The 26,263-nt window shown below is 41.0% G+C and overlaps 3 protein-coding genes across 6 annotated transcripts; 1 reads left to right on the top strand and 2 right to left on the bottom strand.

Annotated features, from left to right (window-relative positions):
* Positions 1 to 684: 684 nt before the first annotated feature.
* Positions 685 to 2,632, bottom strand: LOC102224067 (immediate early response 3-interacting protein 1). Its single transcript, XM_005802128.3, has 3 exons — positions 2,471 to 2,632; positions 2,194 to 2,295; positions 685 to 1,045 (listed from the first exon to the last, which is right to left on the bottom strand). The coding sequence occupies exons 1-3, from the start codon at positions 2,559 to 2,561 to the stop codon at positions 990 to 992; spliced, it is 249 nt and encodes an 82-aa protein (XP_005802185.1). The 5' UTR covers positions 2,562 to 2,632; the 3' UTR covers positions 685 to 989.
* A 697-nt stretch (positions 2,633 to 3,329) lies between these two features.
* LOC102224322 (mothers against decapentaplegic homolog 2) lies at positions 3,330 to 15,357 on the bottom strand. Of its 4 annotated transcripts, none has more exons than XM_023342679.1 (11): positions 15,199 to 15,357; positions 12,713 to 13,139; positions 11,468 to 11,557; positions 11,185 to 11,378; positions 10,082 to 10,216; positions 9,917 to 9,979; positions 8,641 to 8,694; positions 7,362 to 7,574; positions 7,001 to 7,138; positions 6,605 to 6,749; positions 3,330 to 5,723 (listed from the first exon to the last, which is right to left on the bottom strand). In XM_023342679.1, exons 2-11 carry the CDS (start codon positions 12,946 to 12,948, stop codon positions 5,600 to 5,602), a joined length of 1,392 nt encoding a protein of 463 aa, XP_023198447.1. In that variant the 5' UTR covers positions 12,949 to 13,139; positions 15,199 to 15,357; the 3' UTR covers positions 3,330 to 5,599. The 4 variants fall into 4 exon arrangements, with proteins under 4 accessions (XP_023198447.1, XP_023198446.1, XP_023198444.1 ...); XM_023342676.1 differs by having other exon boundaries at positions 5,600 to 5,723; positions 9,905 to 9,979; XM_023342677.1 differs by lacking the exon at positions 15,199 to 15,357 and adding an exon at positions 15,004 to 15,174 and having other exon boundaries at positions 5,600 to 5,723; positions 9,905 to 9,979.
* Positions 15,358 to 16,632: 1,275 nt separating this feature from the next.
* On the top strand, positions 16,633 to 23,317 carry LOC106699723 (very low-density lipoprotein receptor-like). The gene is made up of 21 exons (XM_023341869.1): positions 16,633 to 16,703; positions 16,777 to 16,923; positions 17,384 to 17,599; positions 17,679 to 17,876; positions 18,052 to 18,267; positions 18,342 to 18,571; positions 18,649 to 18,778; positions 18,925 to 19,109; positions 19,209 to 19,395; positions 19,589 to 19,801; positions 19,874 to 20,057; positions 20,129 to 20,330; positions 20,436 to 20,600; positions 20,762 to 20,962; positions 21,342 to 21,888; positions 21,964 to 22,080; positions 22,177 to 22,281; positions 22,356 to 22,583; positions 22,666 to 23,005; positions 23,082 to 23,190; positions 23,260 to 23,317. The coding sequence occupies exons 1-21, from the start codon at positions 16,652 to 16,654 to the stop codon at positions 23,281 to 23,283; spliced, it is 3,996 nt and encodes a 1,331-aa protein (XP_023197637.1). The 5' UTR covers positions 16,633 to 16,651; the 3' UTR covers positions 23,284 to 23,317.
* Positions 23,318 to 26,263: the final 2,946 nt, after the last annotated feature.

Below are 26,263 nucleotides of genomic sequence, written 5' to 3'. Positions count from 1 at the left end.
AAGAGAAGGTTTTAAATTGTTAAAACCTATTATTGAAAGAGTAGGTTTGACCCTTTATTGCTCAGGACTGCAACGATTAGAGGGTTCATTTTAATTTTCAACAAACATACTTCTCAAAATAATAAACTCGGTCTTTATGAGTAGAATAGGTCCCAAATTCACAATTGGCCTACTGCAGGGACCCATAGGGTTAGTCATTTTTATCATTCAAAATAGAGTTTGCAGATGGTCTTCAAAATAAGAGTAGGTCCCATATTATTGCTGGGCAATGTTGACCTTTTAAAATATGGCATCTAAATGAACGCTCAAAACGACACATGGAAAACGTGATTCTGTTGGCCTTTCAGATTAAAACTCACAGACACCCTTCAAAATAAGAAACGTAACTTAGTCCTATATGTTGAAATGGCTGCCAAGCCGTTAAAAGCCCCCAACAAAGTTCATTAACAACTTCAAAACTTCAGTATGGGAATAAATTGGAAATCAAACTAACAGGCACAAAAATATTTAAAAACTTATATAAAGGATTTTATGGGTTACGTTATTATAGCAAAAGGAAGTTCCACAGCACTAACTGAGTTAGCATTCTTTAAAAATGACAAAATAAAACCAGAAGAATCCTTTAACTTTTATAGTACATAAATTCCTCCAGGAATTTTTCCAGTGACACTTTGTAACACAGAGTGATCTGAAAATCTCTTTATTCTTGAGCATTCGGACAAAAACAACATTTTCAACAACTGATGCCAATTTCTTGCGAGCACTTTTAAGAGTCGAAATCTCTGACGGTGAATTGTGAAACTTGGATTTAGCTGATCATCTCTTTGGGGGAAAGGCCATCAGAGTTATGACTTTATTTGTTGTTGAAAGAAACATTCATATTCAGGCCGTCGCCATGGGGATGTTATGAAGCCGGTTCTTCTGAGTGGTTCCAGGGCAGACGGACCTGTGGCAGCCGGCTGATTTATCCAGACTGGGTTAACTGTTCTTCATCCGAACAGAAGCAGCAGCACAATGCAGACCGAATTCACGCCTATAAGCGGCACTGCAGGACGACACACATCAAGATCAGGTTATTTAAAGACACATTTAACACATTGACATTATGTTCATTCACTTTTTGCTAAACTTTGGCTGTGTTGATGTAAATGGCATAATATTTTAAATTAACTTTATATTTTTCTTTTCAAGTCTTATTTGCCTTCTAAAGGAGACAGTGCAAACTGTGTCCCAATAGCATTTTTAGTCATTTATTCCCATTTGACAGGGATTTTTGATGACATCACCACGGTAATTTGAATTGAATTGATCTTTTTTCATTTCCCTATTGCTGTGTTTGACAGTATAGCTTACAAAGCTCCATAAGTTAAACAAGGATTTATTTCCTGATTTTAGTGGTTAGAAGTAAAAATCTTACCATTTCATTTTTTTTTAGCAAAAATAAAAAGAAATGCTTACATCTCATAATGCATGCCTACATTTTGTAGCTATGAGGCTATAAATGGTGCTTTTAATGGAACTTATCAGTTTAGTATTTTACATTAGATGCTACACAAAACCTTAAAATACATGAAAGTCAACATGTTACTCAATCTTTCACATATAAAGTGAGGGATTCAAAAATATCCCACCCAACAGTTTTTACATTTAAAAAAATAAGTATTTTTCCATGTAATGTCATATTCAATTAAATAGAATATGCATTCTTGGTTGTCTGATAAAGATAACTTTATGCATGAATTAAACACACTTTTCAGGAAGCCTACATTTCTATGTTAAAAATATATATTTACTGGTCTGATGTTACTCAGAAAAAGTGGAGAATCTTTGACATTTCTGAGTGTTTTCTATCAGATTTTCCACTTTGCACATTCAGGTTATGCTATTGTGTATGGTATTTTTTCTAGACATTTTCTCAGATCAATAAAAAAAAAAAAGTAAGAGATTTTTTTGCGGAAATGTAATGTATTCCTATCTACACTGACCCCAACACGCCGTCGCATACATTCTTCTAGGTTTGTGGTTAGATTTAATGTGGCTGACAATTTCATATTTTCTAATGAATACTTCTTTATATATGACAAAGACCCAAGGTAACAACATAGAAAAACTGATAAAAAGTTATGTAATTTTTTTTTTTAGCTATCTTCTGTCTGAAGTGTGAGAATGTGCAGAGTAAAAAGTAACAAGCACCTCTCATCACTGTCCTCACAGAGCGGATGAGGTTCATCAGCTGGACTTTGATGCCTGGTTCATCACCAAACCCTCCAACGCTTTGGTCCACTCCCCAGCCGACTAACCGGGAGCGAAAACAAACAAACAAACACCAAAACAACACAAATATATAAATAATTCCTTGACATTCTGATACACTCACTAGCCTGTAATTTAGAAAGTTAGCATAAGCTAACAAGTCGGCTACATTCAGTAGTCCTGTCCAATGACTCGAGGAATTTACAACCTAGCTTACTTTTACTGAGGAACCTTTCTTCGTGTAACACAGCGACGGCGTTTATACACAGGAGAGCTGCCTGAATTAGAGAGTACAGCGTAAATGCCATGACAAGTCTACAGCAGCTAACTGCAGGCTAGCTGAATCTATTTACCTATGACGCGGAGTACGGTGGCCGAGGATGGGAAAATGTGTCAGATTGGTCGAAGTCCGCACTCTTTTTTTTATTGTTATAATACACAGAATCAAGCTTCGTTTATATTGTTAAAATAGAGGCTCCTTTTAATTACAATACTTCGTAAAATTACTTATCTTATTTTGTGTGACGTAGAGCATCATTAAAGGTGCAGTAGTATGTAAAATCTACTTAAAAAAAAAAACTACATTATGTTATGTTACTCCCTCATCAAAAACATACCTGAAGTGTTGCTTTGATCCTTTCAAGCATTTTTGAGAAATCCTTTAATCTCCATGGCAACCATTCAGCTGTGGAAAACACCTGGTTGGACAAAGCTCCGCCTTTAAGACGCAGCTCCTCCTCTACGGTGCTGTTTCCAAGCTTCTGAGCTTCCGCCTCACATAGCAGCCCTTCCCCTGCCACGCCCCCACTGAGCACCTTCAGACTAGCCAGCAACAATTAGCAAGCACAAAGCAGAGTTTCAGAAGGAGCAGGAGTTTCTTAAAGAGACAGAGGCCCAATTTCAAGGAGCTAAATTACAAAGTCGAATTTCTTTGACATGAATTGCATCTTTATAACAGCTGATGGTAACATACTCGATTGTGCTATAAAATGGGACTATGTGCCCTAGAATACATGCAAAACTGTCCCTTTGCATATTTAAACTTTTTAAAAAATTATTCAACAAAAACAGACAGGTTCATGAGAATAAAAATCTTTATTAGTGTTTTATGAAGTCTGCATAATATGCCACACGCCTGAGAAGCTCATGGTCAAGAAACAAAAAGAAAAAACAGAAGAAAAAAAAAAAACCTGCTCTATCAATACCGCCCTCTTTTGGTAAAACAACTGTGACGTCTACAGTACTGACTGGTTTGCAAAAAAAGATTACTGTTAAATACACACATAATGTACTACTTTTATGCTTACGCACATCTGGTCCCACGTCAGTTTTTATATTGTATTTTTCTTGTTTGTTTGGGGGTTTTTTTCTCTTTTTTTCACATTCACATGTTGTAGGCCAAAGATCAGAACAATGTAACACTGGACCCAAACACATGGTTCAGTTCCTCCCCGCCCCCGAAAAAAAAAAAAAGACGAAAAAAATAATCAGAATTCACTAGTTGCACTTCAAGTACAATCTCTAGTGTCGTATGGTAAACACATGTACATCAACGGGTGGGACTGGGGACATATTTAAACTTGCAACAACCAAGTAATAAGTTTAAGGTAGTAAGTCTCGTTGTACAAGATGTCCTTTAAAGACTGAACGAACACAAGACGCACATCAACACACAACGTCCCAGTGTGCAGGCACATTCACTCCCATCCAGTTTAGCTGTAACATTTTAAAAGCCAATTGAGTGTAGTCAACTTGCTCGATAAAGCACAAAAAAAAAGCTAGAAAGGTCAAATGTGTTTGGACAATAATTACACAAACTCACAAAAAAAAAGGGTAAAACAAAAAATTTTAAACATCTAAAAAACTGTAACTACAAGGAACTGGATTCAAACTTTCAGTCAAATCTGGGTTTTTGAGCTATAAAGATTTCTTTGGAAAACAAAAAAAAGGCTAGATATAAGCTACATATGATGTAAGGGCAGTGATTACTTCCTCTTTCCCCCCCCACTGAGACAAAAGATATGCCGCTTAGAATTTTGGGATAAAATGTAGGAATGATCTACGCTCTCTCTCGTTTTAGAAATTACTGAGGTGTTGAAAATAAAAAATGAATGACGGAAAAATTTATTTTTATTTTTGCGTGTGTGTACATACACACACACACAAATACAAAAAAGAGAAAAAAAAAGTAGCAAAACAACAGGGATATTGGCTATGGACAGAATGAATTTACTGATGCCTTCAAAGTTCTCCTGATGAGGCGTTCAACCGTTTCGCCTTCCAGAGCTCAAGCAGTCCCAGTGTTGAATAGAAAAAAAACACCAACCAAAAAAAAAAAAAAAACACAAAAATGTCCAAAAAGAAATTTTGTTTTTGATAACTTCTGATATATTTTCTGGTTCCTGCCCAGCATGCCCTGCAAAACCTGGCTGGAAGCTAGAAAACCAGCCGGATCGGATGCAAATCAGCTAAAAAGAACGAAGAGTGCCAAATGTAGACCAAAAAAAATTAAAATAATTAAAAAAAAACAAAAAAACAATACCAACTACAATAAAACTACAGCCAGTCTGTGCAGTCTTTTTAGAGCTATGGAAATATTCATTTTACTAACATTCCTATATGTCTATCTTGTAGGTATTGTCTTAGTACGACACACTGTTAGTTTAAAAAAAGAAAAGGAAATAAATTGGGCGCCATTGTGGCAGAGGCAATTGAATCAAATTTCATAAACACGTTGTGGTATTTCCTTCAGGAGAAAAACGGCCACCAAGGCCATCGTTTCTTCAATAAGCCGCCTCCCGTTGACAACAGAGAAGTCTCCCAGAGAAAAGTAAACTTAGGTTCAGAACAATGGATGTGGTGGGATGGAACAACGAAAAAATATATATATAGATATATATATCACTTCAGCATTCAGGCAATCTTCGACACTGAGAACCTATTCACAGATATTTTTGGTATTTCCTCTACTTCCCAGACAACAACCAATATACATTTTTTTTTATTTGTACCACAAATAGATCTAATATTAAGGATTTGGGGCAAAGCAATTTAACAAGGTGCATGACATAGATGGGTAACAAAGTGCCAATCTCTTTTTTTTTATTTTATTTTTTTTTAAGTTTTCCATAAAAAACAAAAAGTCTGCATGTGTGTTTATGCGAGTTGAACTATGTGTAGTTGTTCTTCTGTCTGTGTGTGTGTGAAGTTAAAACGGGGATGTGGAACCGAACCACAAATACAACGGAGAATGTTACAAAAACAAATTCTGTTATGATTCCCCCCCCCCCAGTTTGGAGTGTAGCCATCTTTGTATCAGGGTTATTTGGGGCGTTTCCTTTGTGGTTTAGGACATACTGGAGCAGCGTGCATTCGGGGTGCCCATCTGGGTGAGAACTTTGTCCAGCCACTGCAGCGGGCCGTTCAGGTGCAGCTCGATCCAGCATGGAGTGCTTGTGACGGTTTGTCGCCTGGAAAATAAATAAATACATTTTTTAAAAATGCAGTTTTGGTCCTGAGTTGTCCCAACATTCCACCTGCTAACGTTTTAGACATTTAGGGTACTAATCACTTTTCCAAACCCACAGGTGCGTAACAGCATTTTAAGCACATTAGGCAGAGTTTTAAAAAAAGTCTGTTAGTTGGTCAGCTAGCAAAAGCTAAACATCATCTTGCATAAACTGGAAAGGATTTCAGTTAGCAACTGTGTGAAGGACAATAAATAACATCATTTAAACACTTCTGAAAAGCGGTCCACATTTAAGGTTCTGGGCACAGAAGTAAATAATTTATGGAATGGGGAAGGTACTGGGAGTGGTGGGGCCAGAGGTGGCAGCGGCCTGCAGCAGGATACCATTTGCTAAAGCAGCTCTAAGATTCTCCCAAAGCAATCATAACATCTATTTTCTTTAGCATTTTTGCAATGATTATTTACAGTCCAAGTCTCTGGCTAGCATCCCAGGTTACATTTACATAAAACTTGGAAGACTTTTTGTGCCACATATTTAAATCATTGCCAGAGTTTCTGCAGGTTTCAGCAAGTCAAATTTAAGACTTCCAAAAGGCCATTTTAATGCCAGATTTTTTTTTATAAAGAACTACAAATATATGGGGTGATTGTGAGCTACTACTGGCTTGAATGGGTTGGCAAAAGCAGCGAGCCAGTGGCAAATACAAACATCGCCCAGCCAACCGGGAGTACATTTGCACTTACTCTGGTCGACTTTTAGCCCTGCTAGCTAGCGAAGGCTTAACAGTAGCTAGTTAAAAAACACAATAATGTTGTCTTGCTAATTAACTGAAAACATTAGCGCACACGGCAGCAGTGAACGCTAGTTGTGACGGTGCTCACCTGTACTCGGCTCCCCAGCCTTTGACGAAGCTCATCCTGATGGTGCACATCCTGGTGAGCTGGTAGACGGCCTCAAAGCCCTGGTTGACCGACTGAGCCAGCAGGGCCGCAAACTCCTGGTTGTTGAAGATTTTTAGATTGCAACCTGAAGGAAGGAAGCCGTGAACCGGAGCGTGCGTTTCAGAGGTGACGCACAAAAAAAGGCTTATTTTTGAATAATGCCACAAACTGCTGTTCAGCTTTTGTGACAGTTTTGAATATAAAACAATGAAGAAGTTTTGAACTTACTTACATTAAAAATAAATGTTAAAAGGAGGTTCATTATCATAACTGTTCAGTGTAATCTGACTAAACAGTCTGTCAGGCTCCTACATGCTGCCATTTTCAGCCTCTTACCTGGAGGAATTTTACACACTGTCGCTGGGTGCCAGCCGTACCGCTGGTTGCAGTTTGGACTCTGGACAAAGATAGCACTATCACTCAAGCACTCTGCAAACACCTCCCCTCCAATGTAGTAAAGTCTAACTCCTCTTCCTGTTAAAAAAAAAAAAATATATATATATATATATATATATCAAATTCATTATGCCTTATAAATAGGAAAACTTGTGAATATGTGCCCCAAAAACCCAGAACTAATTTCCAAACTTCTATCTTACTTAGACATCACTGAGATAAACTTGCAGAATAATTATGAAGTGAAGAAATGAAACAAATATCCCGCTGACTAAAACCAACCCGCTCAGCCGTGCCGTACCTATGTGCCGCCGAGTCATCTCCACAGTGGCGTTCCTGTTGACGTTGGACAGCAGGCCGAGGCAGAAGCGCTCGGAGTTGGACGGGTCCGTGAACCCGTCCACCGTCAGCGAAGGCTGCGAAGCGTGGAACGTCTCGCCCACGCGCTGGTTGAGCTCGTAGTACGCTATGGAGCACCAGAAGGCCGGCTCCGAGTACGTCACCGGCTGCAGGTCTGCGGGACGGGAGGCACCGCATCGGGAGTTAGCTACAGTCGTCATGGTAACACAAATGCCATCCCCCCCAAAACCGGTCACATGAGCGGACGATTGATCGGATAAAAAACACGCAAAGAAATTGGTGCATTCTTCTGATTTTTTTATTTTATTTGAACAATATTAGAAATAAATTAAATTATGTAAATAAATGATTCTTTTAAAAAAAAATAAAAACATTTAATTGCCTAAAGTGAAACATAGCATTTGTTTAGTGAATAGATGATCATTTGTAGCAAATGATGCATCTGCAGCTAAAAAAAGAAATTGTTAAATCAGTAGTGACTGTAATTAGTAAAGCTCAAAAGGCGCTTAACAAGATTTTTTTGTTATCGTTACAGAATTTGAACCAGGTGAAGTTAAACCTATAACCATCTGACTTCTAGCTGGAACATATTTACATACAAAGATGTTTTATTAAATCTTAAATACAAAATGTTTGTACAGCTTTGGCTTCATGACTGCTCTGAGCGTGTTGCTCTTTTAGCAAATGACCGTTTTTTTGAGTCTATATTCTCCTATTAAATAATTACTAAATGAGTTCACAATTATTTCAAAAATTGATTCATCACAATTAATCATTCCAGGTCCAGTGCCACATATTTGTAAATTGCCGTTTATTCCCCTCAGTAACAAAGGTTCTATATTAAATGATCGTTTAATCGTATTGATTAAATGATTAACAACCTAATCACATGGATGCAAAATGTAAACATTGACCTACAGCATATCATCAAGTTTAAAATATCTTCAATTTGAGAATTTCAGCTTTTTATTTCAGTGCCTGTAAGAGCTTGGAAAGAAAATGGCCAAGTCGTATTTTAGTTGGTTTTTTTGTGCATTGATAGATGTAAATAATTGCGTTAGATGGGTGGATGTTGTCACGTCATATTTATCGCACATTTGTGACTTAAACTGAATAGAAATCGTATTGTGGCGTACTTCATGATATCGGCAAGTGCATCGTCATCTAAACAAAATCGATATAATATTGAACAGCAATAAAGCAGGCGGTTCACGTCGTACCCATGCTGTGACTGACCGGAGACAGAGTGCTGGGAGAGAGTTCTTGTGGAGAACCTGAAGCAAAAAACAGAACCAGCAGAAGTTTTACAGCAGATCGTCGCATTATGGCAGCCTTATTCATTTATCGTCATCGCAGCATCAAAACTGATATCTATGCACTCTGCAATAAACACATCACAAAGAACCGCTCACTGTTTAAGTGTCTTGCATTCGGCCTCTCTGCATCTTGTAACATGTTTGGTGAAATTTGTCGTTCAAAGCAACATAAGAGGCTTTAGGAGGTAAAGAGTCATTCAAAAAAATCCCAGTGGATTCAATGTCAAGACAGCAGACGGCAGTCGGAAACAAGTTTCTCAGTAAAACCGAGAAAAGATAATTATTTCATTTACTTCAGAAGATGGACTCGTCATCTGGTGTCTATGGCAACGTTCACACAGCAGGCCTTGATGCTCAGGTCCCATTTTTCTTTTGCTGAAGTTAGTTTTGTGTGTGTGTGGTTGTTTAATGCCACTAATTAAACTCAACTAGAGTCAAAAACGTGCATAGAAGAAGAACAGCCATCACTCTGCAACGCACCATTCAGGGAAATAGGAATGCATGCCGCTGTATTCAATTTTAAAGTTATGCAGCAATAGGAGCAGACAGCTTCATCACAAGATCATAGAAGCTAATAGAAAGAAAGCACAACTATAAACAACGGCGTTTTATGGAGCTTTGATTTTAACGTCTATAGAGGAGTCTCTTTTCTCTGACTAAGAAGTCTTAGCTCTATGTCAGAGCCAAGAGTGGTGGGATTGGGAGGCAATGGAGTGATTTGTGTTGCTTTTGGTGGAAAAACAGGGGGAAAAGTTGGGATTGAGTTGAATTTGGATTTTAAAAAAATTAAGAAAATTGGATTGAGTTGCATTTGGGAGAAAGGATAGGGAGAAGAACATAAAAAAGATGAGTTTGGGTCATAATTTTGAAAAAAATAAATAAAAAGGATGTTAGTTGCATCTGGGAGGGGGGGGAGTCGGAGTTGTGTTTCATTTGCCTGCTGTGTGAATGTAGCCCACGTTAACTTTAAACGCTAAGCAAATTCACATGGTCAGTGTTTGTTTACAGAGAGTCATGTTGTTATTGCAGTTCCCACCAATATTCACATCTTTTCCTCAGATTGTGCAGCTCTAAACAGGCGGTTCTGATAATACCATGCCTTCAAGTCAAAAACAATACCGTCCATCTAATCAGCACCAAGGGAGAAGGACCTGCTAATCTAGGGTACCTGTGTCCATACTTTGATTCATCTGCTGGTCGCTGGCCTCTCCATCCTCACTGATGTAACCCGGTGGAGGCGTGTCTGTTGAGATAAACGAAAGAAAGCCAGACGATGCTGAATCGGAGTTCCAGACAAAAACTCTTTATCAAACGATGGCGGCAGTCAAAATCCAGGCGGTTCTACCTGGTATATAGTTGTTCGGAGGTTCGATTCCTGCGGGGAAGTTTGTGTTTTCGGGTATGGAATGAGTGTAGTCGTCCAGAGGTGGCAGCTCGGACAGGATTTCTGAGTGTCTTGGCACAAGAACGGGAGGCAGCACTACAGGATGAAACACAGGAAGACGTGAGCTCACTGTGTTGCAAAATGTTTTTTGACTTAAAACCAGATCGAACAGATTTCATAGGAAATAAATGAATAATTAGTTCAGAAAGATTACAAGACTGCCTTGGGAATATCAGCTAATTATATTAAGAATATATTGAGATGTATTTTTTTTTAAACTAACAGGAAGAGTTTTACTCGAAACAGGAAATTGAACTGTGAGATGTTTTGTTTTAAACTGTAGATATCTCAGTAGTTTTTTTTTGTTTGCTTCTCTGGTCGGTCCTCTGCAGTGTCTGTTCAGCTGTTGCTATTTTTCTTTGCTTTACTTGCTTAATGGTCAAAATCAAAGGCCAGCATCTCCATGATCATTTTTGAAGCTCCCGTCTCTACACACTGCCCATCAGGCTGTGATTGATTCTCTAAATCACAGGTGTCAAACTCCAGTCCTCAAGGGCCGCTGTCCTACAGTTTTTAGATGTGCCACAGGTACAAAACACTGGAATGAAATGGCTTAATTACCTCCTCCTGGTGTAGATCAGTTCCCCAGAGCCTTGCTAATGACCCAATTATTCTGTTCAGGTGTGGTGCAGCAGAGGCTCATCTAAAAGTTGCAGGACAGCGGCCCTTGACGACTGAAGTTTAGCACGCCTGCTCTAAATAGTTCAATTAAAAGTGACTTGGTGCCTAACCAAGAACGTTCCAAACAGGGTTTCTCAGATTGTTTACTTTCTCTGCTGGTGACTTGTTTAATAATTTGCCACCCAACACATATAAGCGGCGTACGGTTTCTGTTCGCCGTGTTTGGACAAAAAGCTCCAGGACCAAATTCCTTCCTGCGTCAAAACGCAACGCTTTACTTTGCGGTGAACGTCTTAAAACATTTGCTGACTGCCTCTTCGGCTGCTCTCTGAGCAGCGCTGCTACCAGACGTGTGCGATTTGGCTGACGAGTGTTGCTCTCACCTGGGGTCTCCACCCTCTGGTAGTGGTAGGGGTTGATGCACACCTCGTCCTTCTTGAGGTGGAAGGCGTACTCGCAGGCCTCGATGGCGCGCAGCTGGTGGTGGCTGTGAAGGTCCGGCCACCGCCACAGGCGGCAGTAGATGACGTGAGGAAGGCCCTTCCTGTGCGAGACCTGCTGGCGGCCGTCTAGGGATCTGATTGGACGGCGAACGGCAACAAGGATGTTTTTGACGTCTAATCTTAAAACGCTGTGAAACACCAAACGCGAGTTGAGGATATTCACCTGGTTTGGTCGGAGTAGCTGTACAGGCCTGACGTGTCCCACTGTTCTATCGTATTTGGTGTACTCAGTCCCCATATTTCAGAGCAATTGCTGTGTGCGGAGAAGAAACACAACCAGAAAAAAAAAGAAACATTAGTAGTTTTTCAGTGTGGATGTGGAAAGTACCTCTTATTGGAGTTCTATGGCAAAATAAAGCCACCAGATTCAGCTGTGGAAATTAACTTCAAGCAAAAGGAGCCTTTTTGAAGGACTTAAGGAAAAAATAAGACAGTGATGTTAAAAAGCCGTTCTCCATGGTGGGGCTTTGTATTGAACATTAAAAATAGCATTTCTACAGATAAATATCTCAGAACTTATGTGGAGACAGTCAAACAAAGTATGGAGTTACTCGGCTGGGGGGTGATAAGTTTTATCACTTGTGATAACAAAAGCGATAAGAACTGGGGGTGCACCAATTACAGTTTACTGGCCAATCGCTGATTACCGATTTTTAAAGGCCTGACCTGCCGATTTGGCCCATAGCAATTTTTTCTGTCTGAAATGTCGGTAGACGTAGCGAGAAAGTCGCTGAGTTGCAACAGTGAGGTGACTGTTGTTAACTGCAAGCGTGCAGACTTGACCTTTATTGGTATTTATTTATGTTTCTGGAGAAAATAGTAAAAGTACCAATCCCATCAATGTGGACAGTTTTGGGGGCGTTATAAATATTATCAATTGGAATTTATTATGACAACGATAAACCAAAACTCTTATGCTGACAAATTTATCCTGATAAATGAGAAACGATACAATAAGTGCCCGCCTCAACAAGGAGCACACGCAATGGCACAAAACAGAGGAAATGAGAGGAGAAGGAACGTTTGTCAAAATCATAATTTTAATAATAAATTTTAAAAAACTAGACTCAGAAATTCTTAAAACATTTGCAAAAAGTGTCCAAAAGGGAAAGTTGACAAATGAGCCGTTGCTTCATCAGACACACAAACACCAGGAAATTCCTGGAAACAAATCTTTTCCAAAAACGTTCCCGCTGAGCTTTGGTCTGGGTCATCAAGGCCGACCGATAAAGGGGAACGTCTTCTTCTGACCTTTAACAAACCCTGCAGACACTTGTTGGCACAGCGGGAGGCAAACCGTAACATTCAGCTGAACCCGACGCTCAAATACGTCTTTGGAAACGAAGTCAAGTTAGGGAGAGAAACAGGAAAAACAGTTCCCAACCACCAACAGGAAGAGGAAGCTCACCTCGGGATGGTGACACACTTTGTGTTGCAGTTCTGGGAGGTGATGGCCTTCTCCAGCTCATCCAGCTGACCCGTCTTCTTCAGCTTCTTCACCAGGCTTTTCACAGCTTTCTCGCACCACTTCTCCTCTTGCCCGTTCTGCTCGCCGCCTCCCGCTAAACCCGGCCCAGTCGACGTCTTCTTCAGCGTCAGGAGCCTCTTCACCACGGGAGGGGTGAACGGCAAGATGGACGACATCTCGACCCGCCGAGAGCCTCGAGGAGGTTTTGGTGCGAGCTCTCTCTTACCGACGAGGTGGAGGCGCACAGAGGGGAGGGCGAACTTGGAGCTACAGCTTTTTCGGGGCCTTGCTCTGAGGGGCCCCTCTGGTAATGAGTGAGTCACAGGGTGGAAGCCAACACTAGAAGTCACTCAAAAGATTTGAACACCTTGCAGGGAAAAAAATAAAAACTATTATAAGTCACAAAATCAGAAAGAAAAACATTGTTTTCAAACCTGTGAATATGATCAGACAAAAATTTAAGGGGAAATGCAACAGTACCGAGTGAGGCTGAATCAATTAATTGTGATTAATCGATTACTGAAACAATTGCCAACTAATTTAGCAATCAATTAATTGCTAACTAGAGTATAGACTCAAAAAACCCCAATTTATTCCCAGCAGTAATTAAGCCAAACCAGTACAATATATATATATATATATATATATATATATATATATATATATATATATATATATATATATATATATACATTTGTTTTCTATGCATTTCCTCAAGTGGTATAGTTTTAGCTTCACCCGGTTTTAAGCAATAAAATGTTTATTTTATTATTAAAAAAAAGAAAGAAAAGGAAATTTTATTATTTGTTTACTTGCACCTTTTAATGTATTTCTAATGTTGCATTAAAAAAAAGAGGGTTAAGTGGTTAAATGAACAACCGGTTTTAAAAATACTATAAAATTGATTAATCATCAGAATAATCAATTATTAATCAGAATCACAAAAATTCTGCACAAAGTAATCCTTTGTGCAGCACAAAGGATTCCTAAAGTAATCGTTAGCTGCTGCCCTTATATTGAACTGTGTCAAAACCAAACTTTAAAATTAAGGAAATGCAATAGATGTGTCCTGCATGTTTCTTTAAGGCAGTAAAATAAGGCAGTTAGATGTTGTTGTTTTTTTATAGCTACAAAGCATATGTTCCCAACCTTCATCTCATCTTTAACAAACCCTAAACATGCTGTTTAAACAAGACGCCGTTTGTCGAGCTGCACTGATGTACTTCACAAACAGAAAATCCAACTCAAATCTTTTCCGCAGCTGACCCGAGTCAGCTCCGATCCAAGTAAAATCGGGGGATTTGGATGAAAATCGGAGTATCACTATATTTAGATATGTTAGTCTGGAAATAATTATACAGCTTTAACGATAAACTGCCAGCAGAGCCATATTAAGTAAAAATAAACCAAAGTCATTAAATCAGATCTCAACGATCAAAAGAAATTAGAGGCTCATCTCAAATTGTAAACTATGACACAACTGGCTAATTTCGCTGGTAAGCTCTGAATTAAACCTATTGTACAAAACGGAGTGCTCCATACTGATGTCCACTGTGGTCTCTAAACTTTCCCAAGAGTAACAAAAACCTCCCAAAAACTAAACCAGAATCACCACAATCTGATGCTAAACGAGAGATTTAGTGACCAGGAGAACTGTCCATCTAATATTAGCCCGTCACAGGCGTCCGAGCTAACTGGCTCGTAAGCTAACATAACTGCAGGACTTCCGTTTCCAAACAAAACAAATGTACGAGCCCGATAAGCAACTGAAAGAATGCTGCTAAATGACTAAAATCGGCTAGTATATATTGCGACAAGGCCAGCCGAGCTACAAGAACCTGGTTGCCCTGAGAGGGCCAACTGCTAGCTGCCTGGAGGGGGGCCTGCGGGGCTCAAACCACAACACCACAATGACTAGCGTTAGCTTCCCACATTTCCAAAGAACATTTGTTAAAATAACAGGCGGTAAAGAAAAGCAGGTACATGTTAGAGATGCAAGTTCGGTTAATTACTCATGCAAACGCGAGCTAAAGGAGCTGACGTTAGCTTCACGGAGCTAGCAGTCAGCTTGTTATCAAAAATCCTTTTGTTGTGATTCGCGGAAAACCCTCTTGTGCGCAACAGTCCAGTGGGGCTACTTCGGCACCTAGCGAGTTTCACACAAAACCCATCTGATTCAGGCCGAGTGTTTTATGAGTAATATTTTTTTAATTAACTGTTTGGGGACGTACATGCAACGTTTCTTCATTTCAACGCAGCCTCCCATCTTTTTCCTGAAAAATCCGCATCTAGGTGTGTTAGCATCTTGGACGAACTCTTCCAAACAGAGTTGAGGCTCCCGCTGGCTAACGGAGCAACATCAACCGCAGCTTCCAAACATCACACTCCCAAGCCGAAAAGGCAACGAAAAGCCTTTCAATAGTTACCCCAGCTTTGCAGTCCAAGGCTCCGCTTCAGCAGCGGCTACCGTCCGGAGACCTGTAGAAACACTCATAAAAGTGTTTTCTGAGAACAATTCAGCAGCCAAATCATACAGAGGATCCTCTCAAGTTGCTACCAGCGCTACAGTTGCCGAGTTAGCTGAGTTAGCTACACCGGAACAGGCTACAAACGTCACAGTGACGCAAGAACTCTTAATTCCTCCTGATTGGACACAGAAATGTGTTCGTTCTGTGATTTGGAGTCTTTTTGTGCCGAAATTCAGAAGTGAGGCGAAAATAACAGTGGTCACAGTAATTTGACTAAATACCATTAATCTACATCAATATTAATGGATGTACAAGAAAGAAAGAAAGAAAGAAAGAAAGAAAGAAAGAAAGAAAGAAAGAAAGAAAGAAAGAAAGAAAGAAAGAAAGAAAGAAAGAAAGAAAGAAAGAAAGAAAGATGTTCAGTGCTTGCTTTCTTAGCAGTCTTATGACTGAGACAGATAGCCCAGTGTTCAAAACCCCAACTCATAAGGGGAGGCCGAAAATAAGATTTGTTTTCAAATTGTTGTTAGTAGTTCATAGTTTTCTTTTTGTCATGTCCAAAAACCTCTTAAAACCTCCAAAAACCTCTTAATCCAGAACGATGTAGAAGCATTGTCCTGGATTAACCACATCCAGAATCTAAAGTATAAATATAACCTCTAAAGAACATGAGAGGAGTATTGTCACCTTCACACTAATCACCTTTTCCAACAACAATATTAGCTCCAACCACTGATTTTTATGTTTTTAAGGTCAACAGGTAAAATAAATATTTTTACAGATGTATTTATATAACTATTTATTTATATACATATAAAAAACCTTAACCATTTAGGTCAAATATTAAACATTTAAAATATGTCTAAGTAACATTTAACAACTTTCCTTTCATGTTTGGAATCATGTTATTTTTGACCCTTAAAAAGATGGCTAGTCATTGGGTGGAGTTAAAACGGCAATATTCAAAGATGGCTTAAGTCTCATGTCTAATTATTGGAAAGGGTATCCAATCAAATAGTTGCTTCAGAGGCCTCACTTTATTATGAAGTCAATTATTAGTCACAGTTCATCAATTCAGGATCTAGCACATGGACTCTGAAATATTTAAATAAATACGAAAATAATTTGATGTGATTTTAACAATGAACTTTTTCGTTTTAATTTTTTTTAAATTATTTCTTTACATTAATTTACATGTAGTTTAAATAAATTAGCACACACGCAATTCTTAATATCTGGCTGTGTATTTTGTGAATTGTGGCATTTTTTGGCACTCCGTACAGCTGCTCCTAACATCTCCAGCAGCTCTGCCCCTGTGTGCAATCAGGCTCAATTGGCTGTATCTGGTGCCTTTATAAGCTGCCTGGCCAGAACATCCTGGCTTCTGGTTCATTTCGACTTGCCTGTGGCAATGGGTGGTCAGTTATGGCTTTGTGTGGGCTTGCTGGCACTGTTTTTACAAGGTAAGCAACCATTTCCCCCCACAACTTGGGTGTGTGTTTATATGTTCATGATTTTGTTTCTTCTCTTCCCCAGCTGGAAGCTGTCTTAATCGTTGCAGAATGGGATATAGTCTATGCAAGGATGGCTTAGAATGTATTTCCTACAACCATGTGTGTGATGGAGAGGAGGACTGCAAGGATGGTTCTGATGAACAGAACTGTGAAGCAGGATGCAGTGCTGGTATGACTGGAAGTGCTAACTGGGAGTGTAGCCTTCTTTACACCAGGCAAAAACTTGCTGATACTGGAATTTGACATGTAGAGCTGGGCTCAAGATTGTGTGAACTTGGCCCATAAATTGAGCTCAGATTAACATTAACTTGTATTCCTAGTATCATGAATGAAATGAACTATGTACTGTTCACAAGTTTCTCAATTAACTAAACTTGACACATTCATATTTTTTTGTTTTCAAGGTGGTGGAGGAGAGCTACTGCTCAGTATTGACTTGAAATTATGTAGCTTTCCTTTTTTGCAATGTAACTTATTTTTTGCTAAAATTTGTGCATCTACAAACATCCTACATGGCTATATTGCTGGCCAAATGTGGGTTGCCATAACGCTTTCAGTGAAGTCTTATTGCAATTTTTTAAAAGTGTGTATGTGGCCTGAAGTTCAACCAAATGCCTGTTTCCAAACAGACCAGTTCCAGTGTGCCCATGGTAAGAAGTGTATAGACAAAGATCAGGTATGTGATGGTGTACCTCAGTGTCAGGACCGCTCGGATGAACAGCAATGCCGGAAACACCCTGAAGACTGCGCTCACCACTGTGATGAGAAGAGCCACTGCCTGCCTGCAAACTTCATCTGTGATGGAGAGAAGGACTGTCTGGATGGCACCGATGAGGCAAACTGTGGTATGTGGCTTCTGTTTTGATCTTTGACTCTAGGGTGGGCAGTTTTCATCTTCAATAGTGTGTGTTGCATGGTTTTCAGAGGACCAAGAGGAAGCTGGAACAATTGCAGGACCTACACCGGCCCCTTCCGGTCAGTCTCGTCCCCTCAGATGTGGTTTGGGCTCCCAGATGTGCAAAGACAAGTCAGACTGTGTCCATTACAATCATGTCTGTGACGGAGAACCAGACTGCAGAGATGGCTCAGATGAGGAAGATTGTATCTCAGAATGTGGAACTGGTAGGTGACCTGAACTGGCTATAATCTGCTTCAAGTAAACTCTTAAGCCACAACTAGTGGGATAGGCGGTTACTATACCACCATTGCAGAAAGGCATCTTGTAGTGGTGACCGCTACACCTTGCATTCATATTTTGGTACTCTTTTGTCTGAATGACTTTATAATCCTGCTACAGACCAGTTCCAATGCGCCCATGGAAGAAAATGTATTGAGAGAAGTAAAGTGTGCGACGGCGAGCCACAATGCCAGGACCGCTCTGACGAACTTGACTGTGCCAAGCGCATGGAGGGTTGCGCTCATCTGTGTGACGAAAACAGCCGCTGCGTCCCCGACAGTTTCCTGTGTGACGGGGAGCGGGACTGCAGCGACAGCAGTGACGAGGCAACCTGTGGTATGCTTGCACGACCTCACAACTTGTGTCGCTGCTCCTTCGCAGTGCTCTAACATGCTATGGCCCTCCTGTAGCTGATGTGCAGTGCAGCTCTACAGAGTTTAAGTGCCTCAGTGGCCAGTGTGTTTTGGCCTCAATGCATTGTGATGGTCACCCTGACTGCTGGGATCGCTCGGATGAGGACGGCTGCACCAAGCCACTGGTCTGCACAACCAAACATCGCTGTCCTCACAGCAAGGAGTGCTTGGTGCAGGAGTGGCTCTGTGATGGAGACCAGGACTGCAAAGATGGCTCGGATGAAAAGGTGCTGGTTAATGCACTTTCTCTCCTCACTCTGGAGTTGCACAAGGACTCTAGCATGATGATATCCTTCTACTGTAGGATTGCCCTGCGACACCAGTCAGCTGTGGTGCCTTCCAGTGGTCTTGTAAATCAAAGACCCAGTGTATTCCTACAGTCTGGAGATGTGATAAGATTAAAGACTGTGACGATGGTAGTGATGAGACGGAATGTGAGTATATGCATATTTAACTGTAATTGAAAAAAATTCATAATGCATAGTTTGCTTTACATAATAGATGACCAGAGACTTTAAATGATTGTGCTTTTAGTTCCTAGAATTCTGACTTTTTTTTTTGTAAAACATAAACTTCCCAGGTGGCATGGGAACATGCCTCCCTCATGAGTTCCAGTGTGGCAGCCAGGAGTGTCTGGATCCAGTCCTAGTCTGTAATGGCATTACTAACTGTGCAGATGGTTCAGATGAGGGGGGCAGCTGCCAGATGGCCTGCACTACAGCTGACCGCTGTACACAGGGCTGCCACAGCACACCCCAGGGACCGGTGAGGGGCCACTTAATATGTGTAAACCAAAGCGGTGAAAAGACATCAAACTGTACAGCAGTGGATTGACTTTATGTGAATCTTGTATTCTATTTATAGCGCTGTCGATGCACAGCAGGGTACAGGCTGATGGAAGACGGCCAAACATGCGCTGATGTAGATGAGTGTGACGACCAGGCACAAAGTGTGTGCAGTCATCTGTGTATTAATGCAGCTGGGTCATACAAGTGTGAGTGCCAGCCAGGATTTATAATGGAGGCAGATGAATACCAATGCAAAATCACAGGTAAAGCATCCAAACATTCGGGGGGGAGGAATAAGGTGAACTGTTTTCTCAACAGTTGCTGTATCTTGAACTCTTAAAGTCTACAAGAGGAGTTTGTCCCAAACTTATCTTCTGAAACCTTGTGTACATTCAAAAAGTTTACACATTGTAATTTGCTCCTTATACCGTGTATATTGTTGCAATCTCTTCATAGGCGAACCGTTCCTGTTGGCATCTGTCCAGACAGAGTTGTACATGTATGGTTTGCGCACTGGAAGCCTAGATGTCTTGTCTTCATCTGCCAAAAGGGCAATCTTGTCTATAGACTATGACTGGCGGGACCAGAAGGTCTTCTGGGTTGGTGTGGACACTGAAACGATCAGGTGGTCTTCTATGGACCAGAAGACTACAGGAATTCTCACTAAAGGTTGGGGGTGGCAAAACACTTTTACGGACATCTGAATCAGTTTAAAGCATAATCTAAATGCTCCTCTTAAAGGTGTCCGGGCAGATTCTGTAGCTGTAGATTGGCTTGCAAGGAACCTGTACTGGATTGATGGTGTAAAAAGTCAGATTGTTGCCATCAGCCTCACAAAAGCACCTGTCAAGTCACTGGACCAAAGCATCATCCTGGATGAAGAGTTGGACCAGCCTCGCTCTCTGGCCCTACTACCACAAAAAGGGTTGGCTTAAAAAAAAGAAACTTAAAATTAAAAACTGTACCGAGCTGACATTCATACTTATCCTCTCTTAGGCTGATGTTTTGGACAGAAATTGGCAACTTGGTTAAGATTGAACGAGCTGGCATGGATGGGTCTGAGAGGAAGGCAATCGTGAACACCAGTTTGGGCTGGCCAGGTGGCATTACAGTAGACGTCCTTTCAGAAAGAGTTTTCTGGACAGATGAACGACTGAATGCAATTGGGTCTTCCACGCTAGACGGTGATAATGTGAAGGTAAATGAAGCCAAAAGTTTTCTCAGGATTAACTGGCTTTGAAAGCCTCCCCAATAAAGTAACCCAACAAAGTTCATCAGTTTAAAGCACTTGATCCTCTTTCAGATTTTCCAGCTGAAGGAGACTACCAATCCCTTTTCTGTGGCTGTATTCAATGACTTGCTTTACTGGTCTGATGCAAAGAGGAGAGTGGTGCAAGCTGTTGACAAACTCTCTGGGAGGAACAGGCAGGTTATCCTGAAGAGACCTGGCCAACCTTTTGCTATTAAGGTGAATTTTGTCTAATTTAGAACTGTAAATGCATGCTTGAGCTGAATCTGATGTTATAGAAGATCCTAACTTTTTACAGTAGTATTCTGCTGCAATGTCTTCTACTGTCAAGTGCAAACCTTGGCTTGCTGATAACCAGTTTCTGATTTCCCAATTTTTAGATCATACATCCAATAATGCAGATGGACACTGAGAGCCCATGCAAGAAGATGGCCTGTTCCCACATGTGCGTTTTGGCACCAAGACGCAAGGCTGTGTGCAAGTGTCCCAGTGGCCTGTCTCTGGCTGAAGATGGTCTGCTCTGTTCTAGTCTGCCCAAATCAACATTCCTGCTGCTGTTGTCGCCACCTACTGTCACAAAGGTTTGCTCTAGCTGTCAGTTGTGAAGTTGCTTTAAATTCAGACTTTATATTTTCTATGCCTAGCTCTAAAAGTATGAAGGAGAATGCAGAAAAGCATGGTGACTAGGTTGCCTGTAAGATGGAACACAAGGGGTTATTTTGTGTAGCACTATTCAAAGTCTTCTAAAAGACCAAGGGAATATGGGAAAATCGGTTCTGGTCCTGCTAACTCAGTCAGCAGCTCTCTGAAGACCTTAGCATTAGATGCTAAGGTTGTCAGAAATTCTAACTAAAGACAAATTGACTCTTGAACCAGTGGAACGTCAAAATTCTTTAATGTGGCATAAGTGCAGTCAAGAAACTGATTTTAATGACCTGCATAACTAATTTATTTCTGCAGATCTATTTTCAAGCCCAACAGGCAACAGAGTTAAAAGGCTGGCCTGAGCATTTTCCAATAACAATCCCTGGTGTAGGTGATGCAAAGATCATGGACTACAGCGCACATGACAACACTCTGGTCTTGACGGATGCCAGCGCAACTTCAATAAAGTCCTTCAAACTGAGGAACTCTGTCTTGGTTGCTAAAGGGCAGATTCTCAAACTGCTAGATGACCAAATCACTGCCATGGCCCTTGACTGGGTGACCCTTAATATATACTGGAGCAGCAACAAACAGTCCCGACTGCAGGTTACGTCAAAAACCGGGGCATACACAGCCATTCTAATAAAAGATGGGATTGCTGGAGTGGGTTCCATTGCCCTTCATCCTAAAAGTGGGCAAGTTTGCTTTACCAATTTAAATCTGAAAGATGCTGGCAGCAAGGCCACAGTAGAATGTGCTTACATGGATGGCGGAAACCGAAAAGTCGTGTGGAAAGATACAGTTCAACCCACGTCTCTAGTCTTTTCCAGTACTGGGGACACGATCTACTGGGCTAACGCAGGTACAAGTACATGAGAATAAAGTTGTTGTTTTTTTCCTTTTTTATTTTTTTTTAAGTGACCCAAATGTTTCACAGGAATGGGGAAAATCAGTCTTGTCAAGACTGATGGCTCTGGATACAAGGAACTAGAGACTGGTGATGGGCTGACTGCCGTAGCTCTTGGTGACATGCCAATCTGGATGACTGTCGGTGGTAATGTCAATGACTGCTGGAGGGAACATGCTACCTCAAACATTTTAAAATTTAAATGGTATATTTCTAAATGGCATGCCTGTCAATTACCCTCAGATATGACCAGACTCTGGTACAGAGAAGATCAGCAGCAAAAACTATGGTTTGAGGTGGGCACAAAAGTACTTGGCTTGAAAGCCTACAGCAATTCTACTCAGTCAGGTAAGTGACAACTAAATTCTCAAGGGGATTTGGTGCTGCTTTAAAATTCTAAGGTCAAGTCTCATTCTCTTCAGGTACCAACCAGTGTGCAGCGAACAATGGCAACTGTTGGCACCTGTGCCTCGCCACCCCAACAGGACGGACGTGCAAATGTGCACATGACTTCAATGCAAAAGACACAAACTGCAGCACTGATCAAAGCTGCTCAGCTGGTGGTAGAATATGTCTGGACCAAACCTGCCTGCTAGCTGAGAAATTCTGCGACGGGCATGCTGACTGCGCCGATCACTCGGATGAAAACTGTATGTAACCTTTAAAATGGGTAAGCTGTACAGCTAGCTTCAAATTTCACTAAACCGCTGCTTGAAACTGGCTTTTGTTAAGGTGCTGATGCCAAGCAACAGTCGGAAACAAAGGTCTCTACTCCAAGTACACCTACTCCTCACACTCCATCCTCAAAGATGAACCCAGGCAATGCCGTAGAGGAAAACCATGAGGTCCTGGAGGCGGCGGAGTGCAGACAGAATCGTTGCAGTGGGAAAGGGCACTGTGTGAAAATTGATGGGGTCACTACATGCAAATGTTCAAAGGGCTACAGTGGAGTGTCTTGTCAAGACATTGCACCAAAAGGCATGAAGGGCCCCATCATCTATGGTGCCGCAGGTCTCTGTGGCGTAGTTTTTATTGCTGTGATGGCAGTGGTCCTCAAAAAGAATGTCTCAAGGTTTCTACACTTATTCTGAATTTAAATTGTACATATTCTTGGTGCCACAAATTTAATGGTGTCCCTCTGAATACAGAGGAGGGAGACCGGATGCAACAGTGGAAACCAGCATGTCTGAACTGGAGAAAAACGTGGAAACCACAACTGGTGCACAGAATGCCCAGGCAACTTCAGAGAAGAAAGAGGTGACATGATGAACATGGAATCTGTTTACTCCTGTTTTAGCTGATCTAATGTCCTGTTATCTCTTGCAGGGACCAGTATCTTCTGTGGATTAATTCATAACTTTTTAATAAAGAGTTTGCATTTTCAGTTGGCTTGAGGTGTCTTCAATATTTAAAACACTTTGTGCAAAAAAAAAATTACACTTATTTGGCAATGTCTCTGCTGCTCAGATGTGCATGAGGATGTGGTGAAATTGGCAACTGTGAATTATCCGACAGTCTTCCAAAGGGCTTTGGTTGCTTAAAATATGAATTCCAAGTTGTGAAAAGGTAAATTGTCATTCTAAAGTGCTTAAACGCATGTAGAGCACCCCAGAAGGGAATTCCGTGACCTAAGAGAAAGCTCTGAAATGGGAACGAGGGCTAGAATCTCTGCAGTCAAACATGGCACTAACCTGCCTAAGATTTTACTCAAATTTCAGGTGAACCAAAGCTTTACGCCTACTGTCCACTTCAAGAACACAAACGAGACAACTGGGGTGCAGACTACTTGCTGACATTTTACAAGCTGAGACTGCTCATGTCAAACCTGGAAGCTGAGGAGCAGATGCTCACACTGAAAGCTGTCGGCTAACAGGAAGCAAAGCAAGATTTGATGACTGGAAGACAATTTGGTCTGGTAACAATTCTGCATAAGCATACTTCATTCCTGCTTGACAGGGTGGGGGATATACTGTATATATATATTTTTGGCCCCTTCATAATTAAATGCCACACCCTGCTTAAATAACATTGTTTATCCTTTTGGCAATGTTTCAGTCTTTTGTTGGCCACTTCCAGTAAGGAAAAGGTCCATGTCATAAAGCTTGGAACATATCCAACTAGCTTTTAAAGCCAGCACTCTACCACATCACCTATGGGATATGGTGGAACATGAGTTGTACCTCATTGAGCAGGAACTGCATGTCAATATGGACCAAAGTTTGCCCTAAATTTATCCCATAAAAGGTGGTTTAAGGTGTACCTAGTAGTGCTGGGGTCTCAAACGCCAATCCTGGAGCTCCACTGTCCTGACCTTTAGATGTGCCTCTGCTGCACCACACCTGAATAGCATAATTAGGTCATTAGCAAGGCTCTGGAGAACTGATCTACACAAGGAGGTAATTAAGCCATTTCATTCTGGGCATGCTGTGGTGGCGTAGTGGTTAGCGTGACCCATATTTGGAGGCCTTGAGTCCTCAACGCGGCTGTCATGGGTTCGATTCCCGGACCCGACGATATTTGCCGCATGTCTTCCCCCCTCTCCTTCCCAGTTTCCTGTCAGCCCACTGTCATATAAGGGACACTAGAGCCCACAAAAGACCCCCTGGAGGGGTAAAAAAAATTAAGCCATTTCATTCCAGTGTTTTGTACCTGTGGCACATCTAAAACCTGCAGGACAGCGGCCCTTGAGGACTGGAGTTTGAGACCCCTGTAGTAGTGGGTACTAGGTACACCTTGCTTTACATGCAAGGTGTATTTGGAGCTTGGAGGGGCACATTCAGTGTTGAACTAAACTTTGCAGCTTCCCCGAAACAAAATAAGGGTCATGCCTCAGCATCTGAAAACTAAGAAGCTCCTTAGCTGACAGCTTTTAAAATTTGAGCACAACATCCTACGACCCTGCTACCTGAGGAAAGCTGAAGTTTTGAGGGAACATGCAGTCGGTAATAGTAGCAGATTCTGATGGTTAGTGAGATGAAACTGCTTCTAGGAAAACGTTCCAGAGTGAGGTTGTGCATATATTTTTGTTGCAAACATTATCTCCATGGCACCCCAGTGTATTGTTCAGCCCAGAATCTAGATGTTATTTAAGGTCTGGACCAAATTCTTCCTATTGTTTACACAAAAACCACAAATCGTGTTTACTTTGGCTGTGAGGCCACTTCTGGTGTGCTCATTCTCTCATTTTCCAGTAAGAATTTTAAATGCTTTAATTTCAGTTCCTGTGTGGGTGTTAAATGATTCAGCTTCTATAGTTGGAGAGTTTATCTACAATATAATAAGGACTTCTCCCCCCCAGATGACGGATTGCTGCTGCGTAGCCTCCACGTATGTAAACAGCCATATAAAAACAGGCCCATCTCAAATATTTAGTTCATTCTGGACATAGAAGAGGCACACATCGTCTTGGAGGTACTGCTGAGGTAAGCCTGAAAAGAGGATTACCTTTTGTATGACACAGTGCAACATGTATTAGGAGACCTACATTCCTTATTCGAATGAATGTCTTTACTTTTAGGGATTTGAATGATTTGCTTGAATAGGTCTTTTTCCAGGGTACGGTGACAAAACAAATATGGTTTAAGAATTCCCAAACCGGTTTTGTGTACAAGTTGAAACCAAATGAAAGGAAGTTGGTCAGAATTTTCCAGAACATCCCAAAAACCCGTCAACATTTTGAACCCGTTATAAACTGGAAGCTTGTGGAACAACAGTGTCACCGTCTATATGTTGGTAACCGCTTCATCCTGAAATATGAACGGTTCAAATATGTCAAGAGCCTAGAAATAAGATGACATGAATGTAGTTGATGAGCGGGTGTAAACTGATGACCTGTATTGTAATATCAAGCGTCCACCTACTTACATTCTACCTGTTTCTTCAAATATAGCAGAGGGGACAATGAAAGGTACAGGGGCCACATTTTGGGCAGCCCTTATGGTGACGTTGGTGACATCTAAACCAGTGAGTAGCTCTACTTCTCTGACTTCCTTTTACTACTTAAAGGTGCAGTATGTAACTTTTATATTTAAAAACAAAAAGGTTTTTTTCACCATATTTGTTTAAACTGTCACCATGTCGTGTCAGTTTAATTTGAGACAGACAATCTGTGAAAAAATAAAATAAAATAAATTAAGCTCCTCCATCTACTATAACAGTCTGCAAAAATGCCCTGCTACTGGTCAAAAACAACCAATCAAAGCCATGAGGAGGGTCTTAGTGCTGTCAATCAACCTTGTGTATGAAGTTCAATGTGCTAGTGGTTGAGAAACAAGTTACAGTTACAGGAAAACAGTTCCATGTCATTGGTGGCTATGCTAAGTAGCCCAGC

Source organism: Xiphophorus maculatus, chromosome 11, assembly GCF_002775205.1.
Source record: "Xiphophorus maculatus strain JP 163 A chromosome 11, X_maculatus-5.0-male, whole genome shotgun sequence".
Lineage (NCBI taxonomy): Eukaryota > Metazoa > Chordata > Actinopteri > Cyprinodontiformes > Poeciliidae > Xiphophorus > Xiphophorus maculatus.
The sequence above is the reverse complement of the archived record's forward strand: the minus strand, read 5'-3'. Positions and strand labels throughout refer to the sequence as shown.

Bases quoted from the DNA above. Each gene is read 5' to 3' on its own strand.
- LOC102224067 (XM_005802128.3), bottom strand. From the start codon at position 2,561: ATGGCATTTACGCTGTACTCTCTAATTCAGGCAGCTCTCCTGTGTATA. The intron at 2,296-2,470 runs GTAAGCTAGGTT...GCTCCCGGTTAG, and splicing joins AGAAAGGTTCCTCAGTAAAA to TCGGCTGGGGAGTGGACCAA. The intron at 1,046-2,193 runs GTGCTTGTTACT...GTCGTCCTGCAG, and splicing joins TGTGAGGACAGTGATGAGAG to TGCCGCTTATAGGCGTGAAT.
- LOC102224322 (XM_023342676.1), bottom strand. From the start codon at position 12,948: ATGTCGTCCATCTTGCCGTTCACCCCTCCCGTGGTGAAGAGGCTCCTG. The intron at 10,217-11,184 runs GTGAGAGCAACA...TTCATCCTGTAG, and splicing joins CCAGAGGGTGGAGACCCCAG to TGCTGCCTCCCGTTCTTGTG. The intron at 5,724-6,604 runs GTGAGCACCGTC...TTTATTTTCCAG, and splicing joins GGCTGGGGAGCCGAGTACAG to GCGACAAACCGTCACAAGCA.
- LOC106699723 (XM_023341869.1), top strand. From the start codon at position 16,652: ATGGGTGGTCAGTTATGGCTTTGTGTGGGCTTGCTGGCACTGTTTTTA. The intron at 16,924-17,383 runs GTATGACTGGAA...GTTTCCAAACAG, and splicing joins TGAAGCAGGATGCAGTGCTG to ACCAGTTCCAGTGTGCCCAT. The intron at 19,802-19,873 runs GTTGGGGGTGGC...CTCCTCTTAAAG, and splicing joins TACAGGAATTCTCACTAAAG to GTGTCCGGGCAGATTCTGTA.